Source organism: Carica papaya, chromosome 3, assembly GCF_054855325.1.
Source record: "Carica papaya isolate Zhongbai chromosome 3, ASM5485532v1, whole genome shotgun sequence".
Classification (NCBI taxonomy): Eukaryota; Viridiplantae; Streptophyta; class Magnoliopsida; order Brassicales; family Caricaceae; genus Carica; species Carica papaya.
This window is the reverse complement of record NC_142311.1, coordinates 31,241,723-31,265,549: the sequence shown is the minus strand read 5'-3', so window position 1 is coordinate 31,265,549 and position 23,827 is coordinate 31,241,723. Positions and strand designations below refer to the sequence as shown.

Genomic DNA, 23,827 nt, shown 5'->3' with positions numbered 1-23,827 from the left:
CCCGCATACGTGGACGGTCCAGATCCGTTCCCTCCTCATGCGCGATCGGACAGTCGCAATTAAACGCGTTGAACGGACCAGATTCGTTTTCTATTTAAACGCAATCGTACGGTTCAGATAAAATCGTAATGAACGGTTTAAATTTATTTTCTCTTTAAACGAGATCGGACAGTCGAGATCAAACACGATGAACGGTCCAGATTTAAGGGAGATATGTATAAATATCTCATATCACATTGAACCAAAACCCTAGCCGCCAGTCTTTTGCCAGGAGAGAAGAACCAGTCGCTAGAGAAGAGAGCCAACCGCCGCCCGCCGCCATGCCAGAACTACCTCCGATCGCCAAAGAATGTAAAAGTTCTTCTATCCGCTTGTAATTTGATTTCGAACACCCCTATGGCCAAATCGGAGAAAAAAAATAGTGAATGAGTCGAAAACTGCGAGTAAAGCCCGACGCCGCTACTACAGGTAAAACAAAAAATCGCCTCTGATGAGCCCCTTCCTGATTCCCGTTTCGTGTGATTTTTCTACTATTGTATTCACCATTCTATTTTTTATAGGTTGACCTGAAAAACGCTCAGCCATGAAGGTGAGTCAGCGGAGCCGCTGCACCGAAAAATTCTGCTACCGGTAAGTTTTTATTTTTCAACTTTTTTGGCCAACCGAGGCCATCTAATGTGTTGTGTCGCAGGGATGGGTATAAAATTGGTTAAAAATGGCTAGTCCAAGGCAACCGCCGCAGGGGACGGTGGTGCTATCGCTGAAGCACAGCAGTGCTGCCGTGCTAGAATTCGAAATTGACCGGAAAAGATTTTTAACACCGATTTTGAATTTTTTTGGATATTTTTAGGTACGTGAAGCGTGTTTTAACCTCCGCAATAAAATTCAAAAAATTCGAAAACAGTTAGTAGGCGCAACTGAAAGTTCGATTTTTCAGACATCGATTCGGATAAGAATCCTTCACCTTATTTCCTTTACGGAATTGAAGTTTAATTATCAATAATACAATATTTTGCGTAATTTAAAAAAAATTAAGAATTAATTACAGGTTACTAATAGAGGCATAATCGATTATTTATTATTATTTGTATTGTTTAACTAATTATTTGATTTTACAGTTTTAAATGCATAATAATATACTAGAATTGGTAAAATGATTCAGTTGTGTTTTCTTGATGCATGTATTGTTTATCTTGCATTGACTTACGGTTAAATTATGAATCTGAAAATTAAATATAAATAGAAAATTGATTGGTTAAATGAATAAATAAATGGTAGCCTTACTGAATATCCTGAGAGATTATTAATGGACTAAGTATATAAGGAACACTACTGTGAACGTCGCCTCATACCGGACAGAGTATCGAGAATTGATATTTTTAGCTCTCATACCGGACGAGGTATGAGAACGGCCTATTTCACCCTCATACCGGATGAGGTATTGAGGGATGATATTTTTAGCACTCATACCGGATGGGGTATGGGGACGGTTAGTTAGTTAACAAAGTTGGATGTTGGTTCACGCGTAGTGAAACATCCCTATGGACTCCTATGGATCCGTATGAATACTGATAGACAAATAAAAAGAAAAAATTGTTATTCTTACTTATTTGAATACGAGATTATGATGTTGTTGAGTTATTATCTCTATAGGTCAGTTTTGAAAATATCGCAATAGTAAGTATGTAATAAATAGTGTTACTACTGATAAACAAATTTACTTAAATTAAGAGTTACATTGATTATTTTATATTTTTTACCAACTTTTAGTTTCTGTATCGATGAGTAGTGTGATATTTTTACTAGGGTAGTGTAGCTCACCCATTTATTAACTATTTCATATCAAGAGAATTAAGATCTAAATCATGATTAACAAGGAGATTGTGAATAGATTCACCACCCGGACTCATTCAAAAGCTAGTGAAGGTTGTTATATGATCAGCTCAGTTATTTAATTTTCGTTTATTTCTTTAATTTTCGTTTGTATTTTTAGAAAATATATTCTCACAACCCTATTAGACATTTAAAACTATTGTGTAAGGAATGTAAACCTTAACTCTATTATTCTGCTTCCGCATTTAATTTATAATTTTATTTCTTTTTAAGTTTTGATATATTACATTAAAGTTTTTCATATACTTTTAATATTTATAAAGTATTAGAATGTTATTACGTTCATAATTTGAAATATGTTTCTTCATAATTAATATTAAATTTTTTGTTAAAAAAAAATAAGTTACAAATAAGACTTTGTATTATATAATTTTATTTTTTTATTTTGCTTTCTTACAAATACTAATTTATAGTTAATTAATTTGATGTCATATGTGTTTGAACTACAAGTTTGAAAACTTTTCAATTATTAAGTGAGATCAATTATATTCGTATTATATTTTTATATTTCAGTAGATTATTTACATATTGACATATATTTAATAGATTTATATTCAATTTTTTTAATAATATTCTTCCATAATTTATTAAAATTTTATTATTATTATTTCGAGGTACGACAATTTTTTATGAAATTTTATCAGTAATCATATCAACAGGCTATTCACAATTACATACCTTCTTAGTTTTGTAATTTTATTTTTTAATTTTAATTCATAGTCTTATATACCCTTATAGATTGTGAGAAGTTTTGTAAGATGATGAAATTGAAAAAAAATATTTTGTCTACTTTTTTATAATATTCTCTTTTTTTTTTGGGTATTTTCTATTATGTTTTTTCATTTTTTTTAAAGTTTATAATATATTATTTACACTATTTGACTCTACAATTATTTCTCATAGACAATTTTAATTTTTCTATTAAAGTATGATATGCAAATTCTTACTCAGTTAATTCATTATACATTATCATCAACTTTTAAATATTAATTATTGATAACAGTGGAAAAAATAAATTAATAATTATAAAAAAATTATGAGGTGCTCATACCTCCCAACCATATTTAATATCTATGATTTATTAAAAATTAACATTATTTAAAAAACAATAAAAAACAAAAGATATTTTATAATGTATCTTCACTGGTTACTGGGCCCACAGTCAAGAAGGGGTGGATGCTAACGTGACAGCACAGTGCTAGTAGTCATGATTCAGATACAACACGTGTCAGACCAAAAGACGAAAGTTCTTTTCCTATACTTTTTTTTGGTTTAAGGTTTTCTCGAGATTATTCATGTAGTTTGCAACTGCCGGAAATTGAATATTTGCTATAATTTTTCAATTAATTATTCACTGGAAAAAGAAATAAAGCGCGTAGATATAGAATAAAATAATAAATTATTTTAAAAAGATATTTTATTTTATCTTAATTTTTTTAAAAATATTTTATTCCAAAAAAATGATAATAGTAACAAATTTAACTGTCAAATTTAATTAAATTTATTAACAAATAGTAAAAAATAATAAATAGAGACGGTAAATTACAACTAAGTTTCTGATTTTTTTTAGTATAATCACAACAAAATTTATTAAATTAAAAAATTATAACAGAGTTATTGTATTTTAAACAAATATTACAACTCAATCCACTAAATTAATTACATATGCTAAAAAATTAACTTTTAGTATGTAAACTAACAACCCTTTTTAGAAATAATAAATACTTTTAAAAATATTTCAAATTAAGAAAATCTATTTTTAAATAAAATAAATTGTATTTTTAAAAAATAAAAAATAGGGTTGTAATTATTCTAAATGTTAAGTATCTTCACGTAATTATATATATATATATATATATATATAGATATTTACATTTTCATGAGAGAACTTTCCATAGAAATACCCACTTTCTCATTAATTCTATTTTCCACTAATTTCTAAAAAATAATAAAAAAGCTTTTGTATTATTTGATGGGTACTAAAAAATATCCCTTCAAATTCACCTAAAAAAATATCCATTAAAAAATTACTAAAAATAAATATTTAAATATATTTATTTATCAGTATCAATTGAAGCATTCGCCTAACGAACCCCCCAAAAGTGGAAAAAAAGAAAAAAAGAAAAAAAAGTTGCAGCATGTCTTTTCTATGGTCGACAAAATCATGTATGTCCTCCTCTCTCTCTCTCTCCCTCCTTCCTCTGTCATTTAATTCTCTCCATTAAACTCCAAAAAGCTAGAACCTCCGCAATCATCGGACACAACCGACAGCACCGCTATTAAACGCTATGGTCCGTTGATCTTGAATACTTCTGTGATCGCTGACCCTCAACGGTCAAACTGTTTTCAAATATTTTTTCAAAATGTTGACTTGGGTCCCATTCTAAAGCTGTATATATATATGCTACTTTCGCGGCCTTCCTTTCCTGCCTTCTCCTTCCTCTACCTCACTTGCTGTCCTAACGGTAGTTCTCTCTCTCTCTCTCTCAGTACATTTCATTTTCCTCTCTGTAGATTCAGAGTGAAATATATCAGCTATAAGCTAATGATTTTTGAGTTTAGTGTTAGTGATCAGTTTCATTTTGAGATCTAAAATATTGGATTGTCTATATACATATATATATATATATATACTTATTATATAATATGTTATACCCCATTTCGTTAGTGCGGCGAGTTAGACAGTAACTCAGCTTTCATGGTTGTGACAATCTGTTTTGATTGATTTTTCACGTTGTGTTCAGTTGTTTTGAAGTAGTTATCCTCTGTTTGGCTGGTAAGAAAAAGTGATGAAGAGAATGAGAATTTTGAATTTCGTGTGCTCTTCTTGGTTTAGTTTAAAAGAACAATGAGTGTAATTTATCTAGGTGATGCTGCTTCTTTGTTCCTTTTCCTTCTAATTTCGATGATTTCTTTCTTTTTTTTTGTCATTGAAGTAGAAACCGAAACATCTGATTTGGAGTTTTGTTTTCTCGGCAACCAAACGGAAAGTCAGATGAAAGTAAGCTGTTTATGATTTACTGATCCAAATTTGATGTTATGCGCTTGGTTTCGTAGGGTCAGCTGGGGGTTTGAGAGCAAGAAACACTGGAAATCCAAGTTGTACTGATCTAAAATACCAAGATTTGATAGAAAGCCGAAAATTTATCTCGTCAGTAACAGTCAATTCTTGTGGTTATTTTCAATCGCTTGGCTACGGTCATAAGTCCGAGTTGCTATAACTTTCACCATGGCTATCGTCATAAGTTCTCTTCTGATAAAGGCAGGGACGGTATTGACTTCTGATCACACTTCAGTGGTGTCAATGAACCTGTTTGTTGCGCTTCTCTGCGCATGTATCGTGATTGGCCATCTGTTAGAGGAAAGTCGGTGGATGAATGAGTCTATTACAGCTCTTGCGATTGTCAGTATGCTTATCAATTAAAAACGATGCCTTCAAATTATGGAAGTTGGGTTGGATTGTATTTTTTACTTAATTTATTTGCTGAATATTGATGGCAGGGTTTGTGCACAGGGATTGTTATTTTGCTTACAAGTGGAGGGAGAAGCTCACGTCTTTTGATGTTCAGTGAAGATTTATTCTTCATTTATCTTCTACCTCCCATTATTTTCAATGCAGGGTATGATAGTTTTGGCCATTGCATGTCCATAGGTACATACATATTACTCTGCATAGTGCTTATCGGGCAACTCACATAAGATTCACTTCAGATCAAGGAATAGCTTTATTCGTTAATTAATTACACGACATATTTACTTAATCCCTGGAAAGTTATCTTTTGCACTCAACGTGAATTAATTTTGGTGTTCTGCTTTTAGCTCATCTATCTTTTCTTGTTTCTGCGAGGTAAACAAAAAATTGGAGGAAGCAGTCAAAATTAACTTGGTAAAAGACATTGACTATGATTAATGTTTTCTTTTGCACCAGGTTCCAGGTGAAAAAGAAGCAATTTTTTCGCAATTTCATGACTATCATGCTATTTGGTGCTGTTGGTACTTTGATATCATTTGCCATCATCTCAGTAGGTATACACAACAACTCGATGTCCTCCTTTGCTTTTGCTTACAATCATGCACATGATCTGGGAAGGGTCTGGAGGTTCTAGAAAGCATTTTCGTGGACCACTTAAATATCTTAATCGAAAGCTATGTGAAGTGAACTTAAAATATTTCTATTGATTATTACTTACTTGTCATTACTGTGTTTATTCTCTTTGCTGGGCTGCACGCTTCTCACACGGGGACAATCTATCTAATCTCAAGTTCTCGAAGAATATTTCACTAGGAACTAAAATTATATAGGGATATGATTTGCTTTCATATTATCTTTCTATTTTAAGATTTTTATTTCATTATTATTCGGCGACTTTATTACCATACATTTCATTTGAATAGTTCTATATATCTTTGAAAAATTCTTAGCGTTTATGGTTTTTATCAATTTCACTGATAAGCGATGCTTTGTTCAAAAGTGGATTGCCTCTTATGTGTCTATGGATGAAAATCCTCATCTTCCTGCTTCTGTAATAAATGATTTTTGTTTACATGTCAGGGACTAATCTGGTAGAAAAATGTATTTGTCGTAAATGTTCAATTTGTTTTAAAGAAATAAGTGGCATTCAAGTGCAGTAAATATGTCCATAGCTCCACATTTGTTTACTGAGTTCTTTCTTTATTTTGAATTAGGTGCTATACACTTCTTCAAGAAGATGATGAATATTGGTTATCTCGAGATAGGAGATTATCTAGGTATTTTTGATACTTTCCTTTTTTTTTTTTTGTGGTGTTATTATATTTTCAATTTTGATTTTTATTTTCAGTATGTTCACACTTTTTACTTCCTTGAATGCAGCAATTGGAGCAATATTTTCTGCAACCGATTCTGTTTGCACCTTGCAGGTATTAATGGTTTGGAAGCTGTGAACCTGTTCCACGTAAAGAAACACTGCTGAATTTAATTGTCCATGTCCGTCCAGGTTCTAAATCAGGACGAGACACCTCTGCTATACAGTCTAGTTTTTGGGGAAGGTGTTGTGAATGATGCCACATCAGTTGTTCTTTTCAACGCCATTCAGAGCTTTGACCTTTCTCACATCAATTCAACAATTGCTTTGCAATTTGTTGCAAACTTTCTGTACTTGTTTATTTTAAGCACCTTGCTGGGAGTTTTTGTAAGTGTACTCATGCATGCCTTTTCTAACTTTGTTATGTTTTTCTGTCGGGTATTTAACTTATAATTTCCCTTTTTCGTTGTCTCCTGCAGGCAGGATTGCTTAGTGCTTACATTATTAAGAAGCTTTATTTTGGCAGGTTTGTAGAGAAATGCCATGCTGATGAATTTTGTCTCCATAAATATTATGATTTTCACTTGATGCAGCTGCAAACTGCACTAATCTTCCTCATAACTTTCATTCCTGTCAATTGCTATTATTAAGTTAGTAAGTTAATTACATTAGTTTAATTAGTTAATTGATGGCTTAACCACAATAGCTGTCTCTTAACTAACTAATTAACTAATCTAATGTACTCATTAATTCACTAACTTAATAGCTATCTGCTGCTTTCTTTAAAATCACAGATTGACCAAAAGTTGCGTTGTCTAAATTTTATGAAGTCCACTAGTAGTTCATATCCTTTAGAGTGAAAAGGAAGTAGACCGAGAGTTTATGCATTCTTATGACTTAGTTTTCTCACGTCTTTTTTTCCGTTGGAAACACCAGGCACTCTACTGATCGAGAGGTTGCTCTTATGATACTCATGGCGTATCTCTCGTACATGTTGGCTGAAGTAAGAAATCTCACAACTTATACATCACCTCTTTGTGTCCGCTCTTGCTTTTTTTTTTTTTTTTTAAATTCTAATTCTGAATTGGAAGTTTCAGAGGTTAAAAAGGAAATCTTACTTGCGATGATAGTAATTTAATTTCTCTTGCAGCTATTCTATTTGAGCGCCATTCTCACTGTATTCTTCTGTGGGATTGTTATGTCCCACTACACATGGCATAACGTGACTGAAAGCTCAAGGGTGACAACCAAGTATGTTCACCTATTTCATTTCTTTGGAGAATCACGGCGAAGCTGTCATTGTACTGATTTTCTGTTGCTTTTTACCAATTAATGCAGGCATGCTTTTGCTACCTTGTCATTTGTCTCCGAGATATTCATCTTTCTTTATGTTGGCATGGATGCATTGGACATGGAGAAGTGGAGAGTTGTAAGTGATAGGTGAGAATAATTAATATGAAAAGAGACTGGTTCTAAATTTTATCAAGTTATTGGGTGTATACACAATTTCATTATAAACCGAACATGGTCTAACCTGTCAAATTCTGTTCGCCAGTCCAGGAACCTCAGTGGGAGTGAGTTCAATACTGTTGGGACTTGTTCTTGTTGGAAGAGCAGCATTCGTGTTCCCTTTGTCCTTTCTGTCCAACTTGACGAAAAAATCTCCACATGAAAAAGTGGCATTAAAGCAACAGGTATTATTTTCATTTTCATTTCTTATATCAACAATGTTTACCAAGTCCATGGAAGAATCAAATTCATTGTGGGCATTTTTTTTTCAGGTTACCATTTGGTGGGCTGGTCTTATGCGTGGTGCTGTTTCCATGGCACTTGCTTACAATCAGGTAGAAATTTGAAACTTCATTTTTCCGAAGGCATAATTTCGGGCCTAAACAATTTCAATGACATCTGTGCAAATAGCGGGCAATATGCTCCTTCTGTGCAAGTTGGCAGGCATATGAATAAAATAAGGCCTTCAGAAAATGGCATACTGGCTAAAAGACCGTACAACAGTGAATACAGATTTAATATTGAAGCTTAAAGGGGTTTGTCTAATAAAAATTTGAATTACGATTGATAATGTTAATCTTTGTGCAATTTTTTTTTTGGTTGACGCAGTTCACCACTTCAGGCCACACTAAGTTGCGTGGGAATGCAATCATGATCACCAGCACAATCACGGTTGTTCTCTTCAGCACAATGGTAAGACACTAGCACATCTCTTCTTGAATGAAAATAGTGGTAGAAAACCTGAAGTCAACCTCTCGTGCCATCCAAAATGGGCTCCAGACTCCGGAGCCCATTGGAAGTGCCATTTGGTAAACTACAACATACTTCAGGAGGGACAGGCTGACAGCCATTTCCCCTTTCATTTGGTTGTCAATGTTTTGAGGTAGATGTTATTTGCCTAAAACTTCTACTTCAGTTGTGGTGTTTTTATGGATGTTCTATTTCACATAACAGATATATCCCGAGATGAAAAATGAAAGGGAAAAACAACTCTTTTCATTAATGTAGTTCAAAATTGAGGTTGTCAACAAAATTTAAAATTGATTTTATGAACTTATCAATAATAATGGAAAAGATGCTATATCAAGACAGGTACCGTTTGGGTAAAATAATTCATTTTTTTTTACTGGGGTTAGAGGTGGCATCTTTCTACACGTCACTAAATTTTACTGAGAAACACGTTTGTGAAATCTTTGCAGGTATTCGGGCTGATGACTAAACCATTGGTCAGAATTTTGCTTCCTTCATCAAAAGAAATTACCACAATGTTCTCCTCCGAACCATCTACTCCAAAATCCTTCACTGTCCCGCTTCTTGGCAACGGACAAGATTCGGAAGCTGGCCAAGGCAACCATAATGTTCCACGGCCAACCAGTTTACGGATGCTACTGAGCACCCCTTCTCACACAGTCCACCATTATTGGAGAAAATTCGACAATGCTTTCATGCGGCCTGTATTTGGTGGAAGAGGTTTTGTCCCCTTCATACCCGGCTCACCAACCGAGCAGGGTGTTCAACAGTGGCATTAAGAGGTAATTGAAAATCTGAAATACAGAAGCACTAATTTATAAAAGCTTATAATTTTAGGTTAGAATTCGGCTTTCGGTGTGCAATTTGTTAATATAAAAGGAGCTTTTGAGGTGGGGTGGTGAATCTGGTGACAGCATTTTTTTTTTTTTTTTTTTCAGTGTGAGCTGGTTTTTCTTTTTAAATCTACATGTCTTTTTTCTTCCATTTTGAGTGGTGATTCTCCATTTTTGCGTTGTATATTGGCATAGTAGTGGTAATGATATTTTGTCCTGATAGCTTGTACCTGGTAAGCTTGGCCTTGTTTGTAAAACATTCTGGTGTTTATTGTATTCTTATGTATAATGATTTTTTCATTTGTTCAATGAATCTTCGACCTCTTGAGGTTCGGATTACTCTGGATGCAAGTCCTGTTTTGATTAAATTCTCCCTCCCTTTTCTTGAAAGCACAAGTGACTAAAAGGAAGAAAGGTTGATTAGTTGAAACTGTCTCTCTTCTTTTGGAAACAAAAATGGTTCATGTGGTACATGTGTGACGCAGAGGGGTGAAGATTCTACAGCAATTCATTTATTGATGTCAGAACAAGGACCACCTTAGGGGTGCCTCATTTGTAAGGCATCCATAATTATTACGTTGTTATTATTTCATTTGAATTTTTTTTTAGAGAAAATCATGCAAAGCACCATTACATCTGCAAAATCCCTAAATGGGCGAATAAAGAAGCCAACCACAACAGTAGCTCTCGAACAAAATAACTGGATTCAAGAAGCACTAGCCATGGTGCTTCCTTAGATAAAATAGGAGCTACCTGCTTATAATTTTTAGAAATTTAATTAAATTTAAAGAAATTAAAATATTACCAAAAAATTAATAGTCATAAACTAAGTTTCGATGAAGAAGCAAACTCATATGGTAAATAAACCGCTCAAGAGTCACCTTCAATCACTACTTACCCCACACCCCTGGACATTGCAAGCTCTTTTCCAAAAATTGTTGTTTGAATCTTAGCTAATTCAATAGAATAAGGTGTCAGGAATACACGTCATTCCTATGGTTGTCACTAAACTTGAAAATCATCTTGACATATAGCAGTAATACTGGACCATCCATCTTTCTTAACGAAGACATCATTGTTAATTTTGACAATACTTGGTGGTGGAGAAACTCACCTTGTTGAATGTTAGTTCAATATTTAATCTTCCATATATCTGGATGTGATCCTCAATATTGCAAGATTTCATAAGCCACTCATTTCCGCTCCACCAAATTTTCCAAAGAAGCACTATTGTCCATTGGTGCAACTGTATATGGTTGTTGTTCGTTTTTGCTTTAATTCAATGCAAAGAGATGTATAGGGGAAATAGTCATATCTTAGAGGGCTAATCTTCCATGCCGTCTTTGCATAGGTGCATTCTCAAAATAGGCGATCAAGGGATTCCTCACCACCTCCTCACATATGACATGTTGGGTCAATATTGATGCTTTTCGTATCAATCATTGTTTGATACAGATAATGTTCCTACAAACTCGCCATACAAATTGTTTAATTTTTGGCACAAGGGGCATTGTCCTAAAGCCTTTTCTGAGGAAATTTGTCAACTATGGATGTTGAAACATTATTCTGAGAGCGCCTCATATTCCAAGCTTGGTGATATCCTACCTTCACTTAATATAGTTCCCCATTCTTTGAGTGAGACAAAATCATACGTGGTAGCCGTCTGCTCAGGGGAATACTCAAGATCTGTCAGCCATCATCTAGGTTAAACATCTACATAATCGATTCCTGATTCCATGTACTCTTTTGCATGAAGGAGATCAAACACCTTATTTACATTACATGCTTGAGGTTCTGGGGTCTAGAACTTATGACCCACTTGAAATAACAGCCATTTATCCTATCATATATCAATTGATTCACTATTTCCCAACCTCCACCTCAATCGCCTGGTCTTGGCCCCATAGAGCATCTCTAAATTCCTTATTGCAATGGTATTTTCCTTGTATGATTTGGCAATAAGGAATTATAGCTTTTGTAAGATTTTCCATGCTTGTTTCGTGAGCATGACCTGATTAGAACTCATCACATTATGTAAGCCTAGACCCTCAGTAAACTTGTTTGTGCACATATTGGACCATCTAAGTTAGTGAATTTTCTTAGATGTTTCACCTTGGCTCCACTAGAAGTTTAAGATAATAAATTCCATCTGATTTGCAAATAGATTGTGGAAGTAAGAAAACACTCATCAACTAAGTAGAGATGGTTTGGGTTACTGCTTTTAACATTACTTGCCTATCTTCTTTTGGAAGCTATTTTATGTTCCATGTGTTTATATGTGAGGCTAGTTTCTCACCATGAATGAAAAAGTGGCCTTAAGGGACTGCCCAACCACTGCTGAAAGACCAAGGTATCTGTCATGAACATAAACAAGGTTGACCCCAGAATATGTTTTATTATTATTGAGAAAAGAATATGTTTTCTCTTGTATTATTGATTACCCTATTGGAGAAGATGATAATAGACTTCTCAAGTTGATAGCTTGACCTAATATCCAAGAATACAGAGGAAGAATATTCTTCAAGATCTAAATCTTAATTGTTGTCATCTGCAAAAATCAAGTGTGAGATAGTTGGGACGGCTTGGCAAATTTTGGATGTCTTGAATGCTACCATTCTCCTCAGCTCTATGAGTCACAACTGAGAAATCTTCTATACACAACATAAACATATAAGGCGAAAGGGATCTTATTGAAGTCCTCTTTTGGGAATGACCATTTTGGATAGTTGTCCATTTATCAAAATAGAATATGATATAGGGAAACAACGTATGATTAAAGCAACAAACAATTTATGGAAACCCAATTTTATTAACATGCCTTCAAACCCAATCGGAGGGTACTATGCTGTTTGAGTTGGATATTCTTGGCAATTATTTATTATATTTTGATTATTCTCAGATTATTCTTTTGATTAATTTTTGTATTATTTATCTTTTAATTTCCTCAAATTGAAGTGGACTTGAACTGGGCCAATCGGGTCTTGTTGGCCCATTTTCTTGACCCAATGGTCTAACGTAATGAGCCAGACTTGGCCAGCCCATTGACTGCGTTGATTGGTCTACCATTGTGGGTTTCTGGACTGTCCCTATATTTGCCTCCTTTGGTCCAATATGAAGATTCTGAATATACCAACCAACATGAGAGATGTACTTCAAAATCGTCCAAAAAGAATTTGGCTATGGTTGAAAAATATTATAAATTTAAAAATAGTCTCTGAACTTAGACATTATTACAAGAATATCTTTTCATTTCATTTTGTTACAAATATAAATTCTATTTGAGCATTTTATTGATTTTATATTATGAATTTGGACGATAAACAATAATTTGATAGTAAAAAAAAAATGTAAGAATCATCTAATATAATTATGGTACTATTAAATTTTTAATAAAATAAAAAAATAATAATTAAAGGAATTTTTTTTTTAATAAAACAAATAGAACATTTTTATGATTGTATTTAAGTTGAGAAGGTATATTTGTAAAGCATTTTTTACAAAATTACATACATAAAGCTACATTTCTGATGTTAGAACATGGCATCAACAATCAAATACCTAACAAGACCCTTCGATCCTAATAAAATTCAAAGATGACGTACCTGTTTCTTTGTCCTGGAAGAAGTCAACTTTCACAAACAGAGAATTCTGGTTTTTCTATGAATGACTAAAATAACCAACTCCCAGACTGATCAGAGCAACCGCACATACATATAACAGAGGAAAACCCACTCGAGTTCTTCTAATTGTACTGTTGTTTCTCCTCAGGAACAGCTGCATATAATGAAGATAAATATGCTGCCGTGGCTTAGACGAATATAAGTAGAGAGTCAAGAAAAAAAAAAAAAGGAACAAAAATAAATCAATCAGAACCATCATTGAACCATCTTTATGGAGGGCATCATGAATTATTAGTTGATATTTTCTTATTTAATTTACTGTATAAATTATTTATTTGTGGACATATTAAATTGTAATAAATGAAGAGCTTTCTCTTTATTTACTTATCTATCACCTTTTCTTTCGGCAGCAAAAACATTGGGAAAGGAAAGGGATAGGAAGAGCTTCCTCTGCTTATGGTACAAAATTAATTACCCTCAGAAAGAAATATAAATGAAAAAAATGAAAAGCAATGGAAGAGATGAAAACTGACCACTTCATGTCTAAGCTTATCTCTCTCTTGAGTGGCCGTTCTCCCCTCTTCAGTCATGTTCGTGATGATAAGTTCTGCCTGTGATCAATCCGTACAACATGACTATTTGTTAGCAGGATTAAGATCATCACATGCAGTAAAGGTTTCAAAGATGACTCCTACGAAACCTTTCAAAGGGCAACAATATGAAGCTCCAGAAACCTTGAGAAGACAACGTGACCAAGTTAAAACAAACAAACTAACCTCCCTTAGCTTTGAATCCATGTCATGTAGCTTTGACTTCAACTCCACAAATTCCTTGGCCAACTTCAACTTAAGGTCATCCTTTGCATCTTCCAATTCATCCAAATCCTCTGCTGGGCATGATTGCTCATCCTTATCTGCTATTAACTTATCAACGTCAGAGGCAGCTTGGACTCCCTGCAAATGCTTAGCAACGTCTAGTCGATCAGCATCCTTTGCATTTACAACATCCTCCTCAGTAGCTATTAACTTATCAGTACCAATTACAGCTCGGGCATCCTGCAAATTCTTAGCTGCGTTTGGCTGATCTGCATCCTTTTCTTTTCCAATGACCTCTTTATTAGCTGTTTTAAGCTCATCAAGATCTGCAGGTGTATCAAACCTCTCCACATTCTGATCAGCCTGGAAGCAGAGAAATGATGATTTCTCAGTTTTGGTGAAAAACAAACTAATTATCACCGTATTGCATTCGTTCCTATCATGCTAAGCGCACAATATGTGGTCCATGTTGTAAGCTCTATTTTTTACCCAAAAGCATACAACAATTCCTGAAAGAAGGAACAATGACTCCTATGATTCTCACCGATTTATGTTGAAATGAAGACGAATGTTATAATAATTGGCATAAGCTTTTGGAATAATTGATAAAAAAATCAATTACCTTAACATGGTATCTGAGTCAGAGGATAATAGATTGGGACATACTGTAAGTTATTAAGTTTTTGAGATAATTGACAATAATTAATTATTTAATGTAACACAAATTATGGACATTAACTCGAAAAAGCCAGCAGAAAAAAAGAGAATCTGGAGCAAGAAAACAAGATCTTATAGACCTTGACCTTATAGACCTTAAGTTTCTTACCTGTAGAGGTGGAGGTACATTTTCTATTCCTGTCAGCAGTCTATCTTGCTTCAGTTCTCCATTAACTGGCAAAAAGTACTGGGAAGGGGGTTTGGGAAGTAAGAATACCCTAAGCTTCTTTTCCTCAATGCATCTGCCACTATTTTTGCCAAACTGCCATAAGAAACATCAAGAACTTAGAGGAGACATAAAAGATAATCAGCCAGGGAAAAGAAATGCCATGTTCAATTCTTACCATGTCAGATGTAATGTCTTCATCAGTTGCTCCAAAGGGAACAACAATACTTTGAATCAGGAACTTATCTTTACATTCTAAGCCAGGTGGCGCAACACGCTGAGCTTGCATGGTAACTGCAATTGACAAAAGATTAGGTGTAAATAATTCCAATTATAGTCTCAACAAGGAACTAAATCAGCTGAAAAGTTATGTATTACAGTATAGCAAAATACCTATACAATCGCATATTGTTTTTGGCTTGATTATCCCTGTGTTTGGGCGAACACAGTATTTCTTTGGAGAAGTAGTCTTCACCTGCCAGAGATTTGGCTACTAATTGAAGTCATTCTTCATTAATATCCTTTATAAGATTTTAAGATATGAAAACATTTTTACAATAGTATGCTAGAATCACAAACCACTAATCAGAACACAAAAAAGCTTTATTGGTCCCTAGATGGTTATGAAAAAGAGAAGCCAACAAGAGAAGATAAATATGAACGGTATGACTCAAGCTAACACAGAGAATACCGGATACCTTAAAAGTGACAAAATGATCAGATTTGTTGTTCAGTTGGATTGAACATGTGCCTTGTTTCTTCAACTCAACTAGAGAGAGGAAATGTAAGCAAATCAGTATTGAGATCTTTATGACATGCAAAACCATAATAACTTATTGGTGGTCGCCACAGAAATGGAGCAAAGCATCATAATACAAAAAACTACAAAAGAAAGAAACTGTTATGCTGCGTATAACATTCAATTCCTAGTCAATTCCAAGTTCCAATTCCCATTTTCAATTAGTTGGTATTTGAAAACCAATTCAAACTTGACATGTAGGAATTGACTTCGCACTTGGAATGATGGGAAGTGAAGTGCTACAGAATATCTTCTATATTATCCGTATAAAGACTAATCAGAGAAAATTAAAAGTGATAATTGACTAATCACTGAACAGTCATTGAATTGAGTGTAGTATACATTCGAACTTGAGTTCACCGGGTTGAATATCCAACAGCTCTGTAGTCATGTCCCTACAAAATCACAGCAACCAAACGAACGAATCAAGTTTCTTGACAATGGAAACTTCTAACTTCTTAATCATTCAGTTAAACAGAATCCATGATCTAATCGAACTTACACACAGCACATTAGAATTACAAGCATCGGAGTTGCAAGTAGAAAGTTGCAGTGGGTAGATCTAAGAGAACAATGACAACATATACTTGAAAAAATTAAAATCACTCAGCAGTCAAGCATTACCAAACCTAAATCTACTTACCAAACTCAAGAACCAAACCTCATCTTACAGTTAAAAAAGACGTGCAGTAACAATTTCAACCATACATAAATCATTAATTGAACAGGAGTAAAAGTCCAAGACGAAAAAGTAAACGGAGACTTTATTCGTTGAAAATCAAAGTTCACTCGATAAGAGTGTAGAAGTAACTCTGTTTTGAAGCGGAAACGGCGAGATCGAAAGCCCCCAGGGAGAAATGAAAATGTGAATCCTAATAGCTGGAGAAGACAACGAAAATGGTAGACTCTGTAATTCTTCCTCGTGCAGAGAAATGAAGGTAGAGACACGGGAGATTGAAGGGAGATACAGAGTTGGTGATCTGAAACACTGATTAAGGGAGAGAGAGAGAGAGAGAGAGAGAGAGAGAGAGAGAGAGAGAGAGAGAGAGAGAGAAGTGAAAGCGAAGAAAAGATGGAGATGGTTGAGAATGTTTGGAGGGAGGGAAAAGGATTATAAAAATGGAGGCGTTGGTAACGTGAAGACACAGCGGTTGTACCCGCTCTCTCTCTCTCTCTCTCTCTCTGACACTCCATTAAATCGTTTGATTTGATGCGGACTTAAATTTCAGACTCACATGTGCACATTGCTGTTTTAAGATACTTGATTTCAAATTTTCTGCTACTTTTTACAGAGTAAGAATAAATCACAATATGCACATATATATATATATATGCATGTGTTATGTATAATATACATAATTATATATTTTGTATTTTGTATATAATATAAATTAATTGCATATATATCTATTGTGATTTATTATGTATATATTAATAAATTAATGTTCTAATTTTTTGTTTATCATGAATTATTTAAATATTAATAAAATTAAAAAATCAATAATAATTTATATATTAATATTACTACAAAATAATAATTTAAATTAATTTTATATTATTTCAGTATTTATAGTAATTTTTACCAAATTAAATAATTTTTGTTTTAATTTATTATTCATTAAGGCAATAATTTAATTTTTCAGCTTAATTTTTCAATTTAACAAAGTGGTCACCAAAGCTGTGGTATGTCCTAATTTCCACCCAAATGAGGACATTTAACTTCCAAGGTGTCCTAAACTCTCCTAAGTGGCACCATCTACCTCAAAGGTGTTTAAGATGTGTCAACGTTTCCAAAATTAATTGGAAATGACATTTGGCCTTGGGAAATTTTCAGGTTTGCCAAGAAAAATATTCTCTCTTTCCAGGGGAAAACTTTCCCCTTGGCCGGGGGAAATTTCCCTCTTCTCCCATTTTTCTCCTTTTTCTCTTACATGAAAACATTTTCTCCTTCTTCCATTTTCCTTTCCAAGACCCATTAGGAGGATTTTTGCTCTCACTTGAGGGATTTTCTCTCCCACTTCGGGGTTTTCTCTCCCAATTGGGGAATATTTCTCTTACTTGAGGGAAGATTTAATTCTTTCATTTTTCTCATACTTTGGAATAAAATTTCTCTTCTCCTATAAAAAAAAAATGTAAATTCCTATTTTTCTCAAATTATGCAAATCAAAACACTAGAAATTATCACATCTATTATTACCAACATACCTCAAAATTTTATGTTAAAATTATCTCAAATACAATGTAAATCAAAACAATGCTTAAATTTCCTAAATCATGCAAACTAGGATTTAGGTTATTACAGATTGTAATATTCGATATTAATATGACTATAAAATTTTATGAGAAATTTTGGATTATAAGGAACTAGAAATCTATCATTCTCTATTATAAAAATGGAAATCTATCATTCAAAAAATAGTCATTTTGGCTCTTATAAATAACATCATCAAAAATGCTAATGACATATGCTTTCTTTATTGTTAGGTAATGAAAAAATATATTTAAATTATGATAGTTGCAAGATAGAAAATAGCGTAAACAGTCTTTAAGGTGTTTATACCCCATAACTTTTAAATAACATCAAGTGTTTGGAACTTCCAAACCACATTTTGAAGCTTAAAACATGTGTTCTGATCATGCTACTTAAAAATATAGACAAATTATTCGATTTATGTAATGAAACAAGATTAGTAGTTACTCAATTAAGTGAATATGTGGTAAAGACAAAAATTATATCAGGTAGCAATTATTGGACACAAAATCTTCCTTCCTCGAACGGTATTAACTTAATTGGGTTCGAAATTATCTTTTAACCTTTAGAGAAAACAATTTCCTTTAGTTATTTACTTTGATATGACCATAGATAAGAGTCAAGGACAATATTTTTTTTCATGTTGGTTTATACTTTCCAAGAAGTGTTTTCAATCATAAACAACTTAATATTGCTCTATTATAGAGTGACAAACAAAAGATGATTGAAAATATTAATAAGTGATAAAAAAAAAGGTGAGACACATAAATATATTGTATTGTTGTTTTTGAAGAGTTATTTTGAAATGTTTCTTAACTAGATAAGTATCTATATACTTTTAAGATAATACTGTGAGTAACATCTCGAACCCAGAATTTAGACTCGGGATGACACAAATTAATCTTAATAGTAATAATAATAATAATAATATTTAATTTTAATTTTTTAGAATTTTTTTGAGATATATGTATTTTGGATACTTTTGAAAATAATTTCAAAAGAAAGGAGCCAAACTAGAAATAAAGAATGACCCATTTGAAAAAAAAATTTGAAAGCATGGGTTAAATCGCAAAAAAAGAAAAAGTGGCCACGTAGGATAGTCACATCAACAGCACGGTCAGTCATCGTACGCCACATGGCGAACACGCCAGCATGTGTTCCACGCGGGCAATTCACGTGCCAAGTGATCTAACGACCTGTGTTCACCCTCGTGCACACGAACGACCCAAATTTATTCCCCTATTAAGCACGATTAGACGGTCCACACACCTTCGATCGAATGACCCAAATATGTTCTCCTATTAAGCGTGATCGGATGACCAAGGAAGTAAGTACCATGCATACTTGGATGGACGGCCCAGACTGAGAGGAGGGGAGTACTTAAACTTCTCTTCCACCAAAACCCTAACCCTAACCGCACACTGCTCGCTGTAGAAGAAAAAAAAGGGCGGTTGGAGGAAAAGACAACCATCGTCGCCATCACACCAGAACCTAACGGAGGGCGGAGCTCCACTGAGCTGCCATACCTGAAACTGGAAAACGCTCTGGTGAACCCGAAATCCTTTCCTATTCATTTTGTTTCTCAATCCTAGCTCATCTAACGTGTTTTTTGGTGTAGGGTGTAACACCTAGCATTTCATTTTTTTTTATTAATTACTTTGTTTTTTTTATATAAATATAATTATTATTTATATGATTTTAATTTAATTTATTTGATTTTAGTTTGATTTAATGAAAATAATAATTATTACTATAAAAAGGGTAAAAAAATTAGTTAGGGATTTAATTGAAAATAATTTTGGAGAAAATGGGTGAAAATTTGGGTTCTTGATGTATTTTTGAAAGAAAAATCAGAAATCGAGGGTCAAAATGCAGTTTAAAAAAATTATGCCACGTCAGCTGCCCGGTCAGCAATCTCGACCAACCGGGACGCGTCGGATGACAGAGACGCTGACGCAGGAGGCCACGCGGGGGGACCCGCGTGGGCGATCCACGTGCACGTGATCGAATGGCTAAGATCTGTTCTCGCGCGCACGGATGACCTAAATAAAAAACGCACACGGACGGTCCAGATTGCATCGCGTACGGATGGCCCAGATTGAATCGCAGTGAACGGCTCATATTCACTCCCTATTTAATCGCGATCGGACAATCCATATTAAAAGCAATAGACGGCCCAGATCAAACGCGGATGGGTATAAATAACCCCATACTCACCCAAACCCTAACCCTAGTCGCCAGAGCCCCTCGCTGGAGAAGACAACCCAGCCTCCAAGGAGCCGATCACCGCCACCCGTCACCGTATCGGAGCAATTTTTGACCGCCAAACAAGGTAAAATTTTCATCTCTTGCACGAAATTTAATTTTAAACCCATTCATGGCCAAATCGGAATAAAAGAACTGACCGATTGGCTGAAAAATGCCACTAAAGCTCTGTAGCGCCGCCGCGGGGTGTTTCGAAAAATGCCTCCGATGAGGCCCTTTCCGATTCCCGTTCGATGTGATTTTTCCACCGTTATGATCAACATTTCCTTCTCTACAAGTTGATCGAAGCAAAACACCAAATCGCAACGTGAGTCGGAGAAGCCGTCGCACTAAAGAGCTCCACCGCCGGTGAGTTTAAGTTTTCTACATTTTTTCAGCCCATCGAGGGCCCTAAGTGTGTTTTCTCGTAGGAGCTGGTGCAAGTTCGGCTGAATTTGGCCGAAAACAGCCAATCCGAGGAGGATCGCCACCGGAGCACGGCATAGCCGCCGTGCCAGAATTCTAAAATTGGTCGAGGATGCCCTGAGTCTTATTTTTGGGTTATTTGTGACACTTGTAGGCACTATAAGCACGTTTCAGTTCTTAAAGGAAATTTCAAGGAACTCAGGGACCGCCCATAGGCGCAGTAACCATCTAGTTTTCGGCGTCGAATCAAGTAAGGACCCTTCACCCTATTTTCTATAATGGAATTAAAGTTTGAATAAATGATAATACTATATTTTGTACAAATTAAATAGATATGCATAATTAATTACTGTTACTAATGGAGCCCGAATCGACAGAAACCGGATACTATTTTCTGTCGATTCCTGTTTGATTTATTTTATAGTTTAAATGCATTATGATATCTGGTTTATCGATCTTATGGTTTTAAAAATATGTATAACTGCTTACTTCACTACTGTTTGATTTGGTGACGGAGATTAAGGACAAAAAGGTATGGGATGTGATCTGATAAATAGATAAGGTGACAGTCTCACTAGATATCCTAGGAGATGGTGGACGGACCGGGTTCATAAGAAACCCTACCGTGAATGTTGTTTCATACCGAACGGGATATGGAGACTTGGTCATTTGGTGCTCATACCGGACGGGGTATTGAGATTTAATGTATTGGCGCTCATATCGAACAAGAAATGGGGACGACCCTGGAATTAAGATTTTTAAGGAAAATGATTCACGTGTAGCGGGGACACCCCTATGGATCTCCATGGATACTAGTAGACTGGTGAAATGAGAAACAGTGATGATTAGTTATTATGAATGAATATGAATTTATGATATGTTCTATGTTACTAATTGTGCATGAAGTTATGATCTATATGATGTTATTGTCTCAATAGGTTGTTTTCATAAATTTCACAATGGTAAGTGAACTGTAAATAGTTTTATTTATGATAAACGAATTTATTTAAAATTTGTGCTCCATTGGTTATTTTTGATTTTTTACCAACAATTACTTCTGTGACAGCGATATATTGTGATGTTCTTACTGGGTTAGTGTAGCTCACCTCTTATTTAACCATTTCAGATAAGGAGGATTCGGTTCCCGAATCCGATCTACAAGAAGACTACGAGTAGATGCTAGATATTTTATACTTTTCTTAATTTTTTCCATTTTTTGTATTTCTTTCAGAAAATTTGTTCCGTGATGTTTGTTAGTACTTTTGAGTTATCGTGTAAGGGATGTTAACCTTAACCTTTATTTCGCTTTCGCACTCAAATTATTATATGTATTTCTTTTTAAATTTTTGGGGTCGTTACACAGGGTGACCGAAAAAGCCATGAGGCTCGAATGAGGAGCAGTAGAACTTGGCTGAGTCACCGTGCTGGAGATCGTAAACACCAGTAAGTCTTGTTTTCTTTTTTTTCCCATCGATAGACACCGCGTAACCACGAATTGAACAGGTTTTCACCTAGAACCGATCAAAACTGACCTGACCGAGAGGAAGAGCTGTCGTTGAAGGAAGAGTTAGCGGTGGAGCACGACGACACCACCGTGCTGGAATCCTAAATCAACCTCCGGCGAGATTTTTCTCTTTTTTGCGTATTTCTACATTATTTTGACATAAGTTTTGTTTTTAGCGGAAAAACTCAAAAAATCTAGAAACCGGAAACTGCTAGGAAGCATAGTAAAAAAGGTGGTATTTTGGACACCGATCCAGAGTAAAAATCTCTCACCTTTTTTTCCTGTTACGATTAAATTAAATCTAAGCTAATAATAAATGAAAATTTTAGTTAATTGGCGATCCTTTAATTAATTAAATATAGGTGGCCAATGGAGCAAGTAACCGATCAGTCTATACCTGTTTGAGTTTTAATTGCAGTGTTTATTTCTTCAATCATTTATTATATCTATTCACTGTTCTACTTACTTTAATTTATTCGCTTTAAGTGTAACACCCCTAGGGATTTTATAATACACACATTATTCTCGAATTCCTTACTTATAAATTTATCCAAGACCAACTGTTCCTTGTGCATTTCAATCATCAAATCTATCTAAAAAAAAATTCATAACTCGTTTTTCAACTCAACCATATCAAGGTAGCAAATGAAAAGAATCAGAAAAAGTTTCTATTTACTACAGAGATATAAAATGAATGAATATCCAGTATAATCCAACATGCATCTAGCTTCCTATTAATTTGCTTCCACTAGGTATGGTCCTACTGGCTGGGGTTTTGGTTCTGTCTTCTGACCTACTGCATCTGCAAATGGTATACAACGAGCATACTTTAACCCAATAAAATAAATTAAAAACTCAAACAAGATATGAAAAGACATTTTGAACACCTAGTCTAGTGTCAAATCTAACTCCCACCCTTACATTCCTCTCACCAACATTCTAACCCCATTCCGCCATTCTCGGTTCCACTCTAATTCTAGTCCCAACACCACCCATACACATATAATCCCACTACCTACACCACCTCCAACCACTCAACGCTCCCACAATCCTGGTCAATCACCCGCGCCCATTCCTCAGCCTCAATCTAGCCACGTATGCGTCCAGGCTTTTTAGCCATACACACACACCATCATCGGCCTTGGCTAGCCATTCACGCACATTTAATTTCCTCCACTCCACTGTCAGCTCTGCTCAGCCATCCACCAGCCTTTACTCAGCCACACCTGCACCCCGACCTTTCCTGGCCACAAACATCGGCAGTATGCTGCCACACACGCACACACCGGCCTTTCTGTGGCCACACACACACATCTACCCTCCTTGGCCACGAATATTAGCAGTATACTACTGTAACGGCCCCGGAAATATTAAAATGAAATGAGTATTTAAATATATCAAATGCGGAAGCGAGATCAAAATTTCAGTTAACATCCCTTACACGAAAAACCAGAAACGCACTTAAAATATAAAAGATTAAACTAACTAAGAGAGAAACTCGAAAATAAAACTATGA

At 34.6% G+C, this 23,827-nt stretch overlaps 2 protein-coding genes across 7 annotated transcripts; one reads left to right on the top strand and one right to left on the bottom strand.

Moving 5' to 3' along the window:
• Window positions 1-4,254: 4,254 nt before the first annotated feature.
• Window positions 4,255-10,108, top strand: LOC110819963 (sodium/hydrogen exchanger 1-like). Of its 2 annotated transcripts, XM_022049320.2 has the most exons (15): window positions 4,255-4,358; window positions 4,951-5,296; window positions 5,395-5,513; window positions 5,822-5,919; window positions 6,580-6,642; window positions 6,746-6,792; window positions 6,870-7,064; window positions 7,157-7,203; window positions 7,614-7,680; window positions 7,828-7,928; window positions 8,016-8,117; window positions 8,233-8,371; window positions 8,459-8,521; window positions 8,796-8,879; window positions 9,386-10,108. In XM_022049320.2, exons 2-15 carry the CDS (start codon window positions 5,123-5,125, stop codon window positions 9,713-9,715), a joined length of 1,629 nt encoding a protein of 542 aa, XP_021905012.2. In that variant the 5' UTR covers window positions 4,255-4,358; window positions 4,951-5,122; the 3' UTR covers window positions 9,716-10,108. The 2 variants fall into 2 exon arrangements, with proteins under 2 accessions (XP_021905012.2, XP_088072623.1); XM_088216497.1 differs by lacking the exon at window positions 4,255-4,358 and having other exon boundaries at window positions 5,160-5,296; window positions 5,408-5,513.
• Window positions 8,595-17,037, bottom strand: LOC110819953 (vesicle-associated protein 2-2-like). Of its 5 annotated transcripts, none has more exons than XR_015818016.1 (10): window positions 16,698-17,037; window positions 16,229-16,281; window positions 15,786-15,856; window positions 15,481-15,562; window positions 15,266-15,381; window positions 15,031-15,183; window positions 14,166-14,567; window positions 13,923-14,000; window positions 13,372-13,543; window positions 8,595-8,614 (listed from the first exon to the last, which is right to left on the bottom strand). XR_015818016.1 is itself a non-coding variant. In XM_022049308.2 (9 exons), exons 2-9 carry the CDS (start codon window positions 16,275-16,277, stop codon window positions 13,427-13,429), a joined length of 1,068 nt encoding a protein of 355 aa, XP_021905000.2. In that variant the 5' UTR covers window positions 16,278-16,281; window positions 16,698-17,036; the 3' UTR covers window positions 13,173-13,426. The 5 variants fall into 5 exon arrangements, 3 of the variants coding, with proteins under 3 accessions (XP_021905000.2, XP_021904999.2, XP_021905001.2); XR_015818015.1 differs by lacking the exon at window positions 8,595-8,614 and adding an exon at window positions 10,571-12,889; XM_022049308.2 differs by lacking the exon at window positions 8,595-8,614 and having other exon boundaries at window positions 13,173-13,543; window positions 16,698-17,036.
• Window positions 17,038-23,827: the final 6,790 nt, after the last annotated feature.

Excerpts from the sequence above, each read along its gene's own strand:
- LOC110819953 (XM_022049307.2), bottom strand. The coding sequence starts at position 16,414 with ATGCTTGTAATTCTAATGTGCTGTGT. Across the intron at positions 14,568-15,030 it reads ATGTACCTCCACCTCTACAG|GCTGATCAGAATGTGGAGAG; the intron begins GTAAGAAACTTA and ends CTCTGCTTCCAG. Across the intron at positions 14,001-14,165 it reads TGGATTCAAAGCTAAGGGAG|GCAGAACTTATCATCACGAA; the intron begins GTTAGTTTGTTT and ends GATTGATCACAG.
- LOC110819963 (XM_022049320.2), top strand. The coding sequence starts at position 5,123 with ATGGCTATCGTCATAAGTTCTCTTCTGATAAAGGCAGGGACGGTATTG. Across the intron at positions 7,929-8,015 it reads AGCTCAAGGGTGACAACCAA|GCATGCTTTTGCTACCTTGT; the intron begins GTATGTTCACCT and ends CAATTAATGCAG. Across the intron at positions 8,880-9,385 it reads TTGTTCTCTTCAGCACAATG|GTATTCGGGCTGATGACTAA; the intron begins GTAAGACACTAG and ends AAATCTTTGCAG.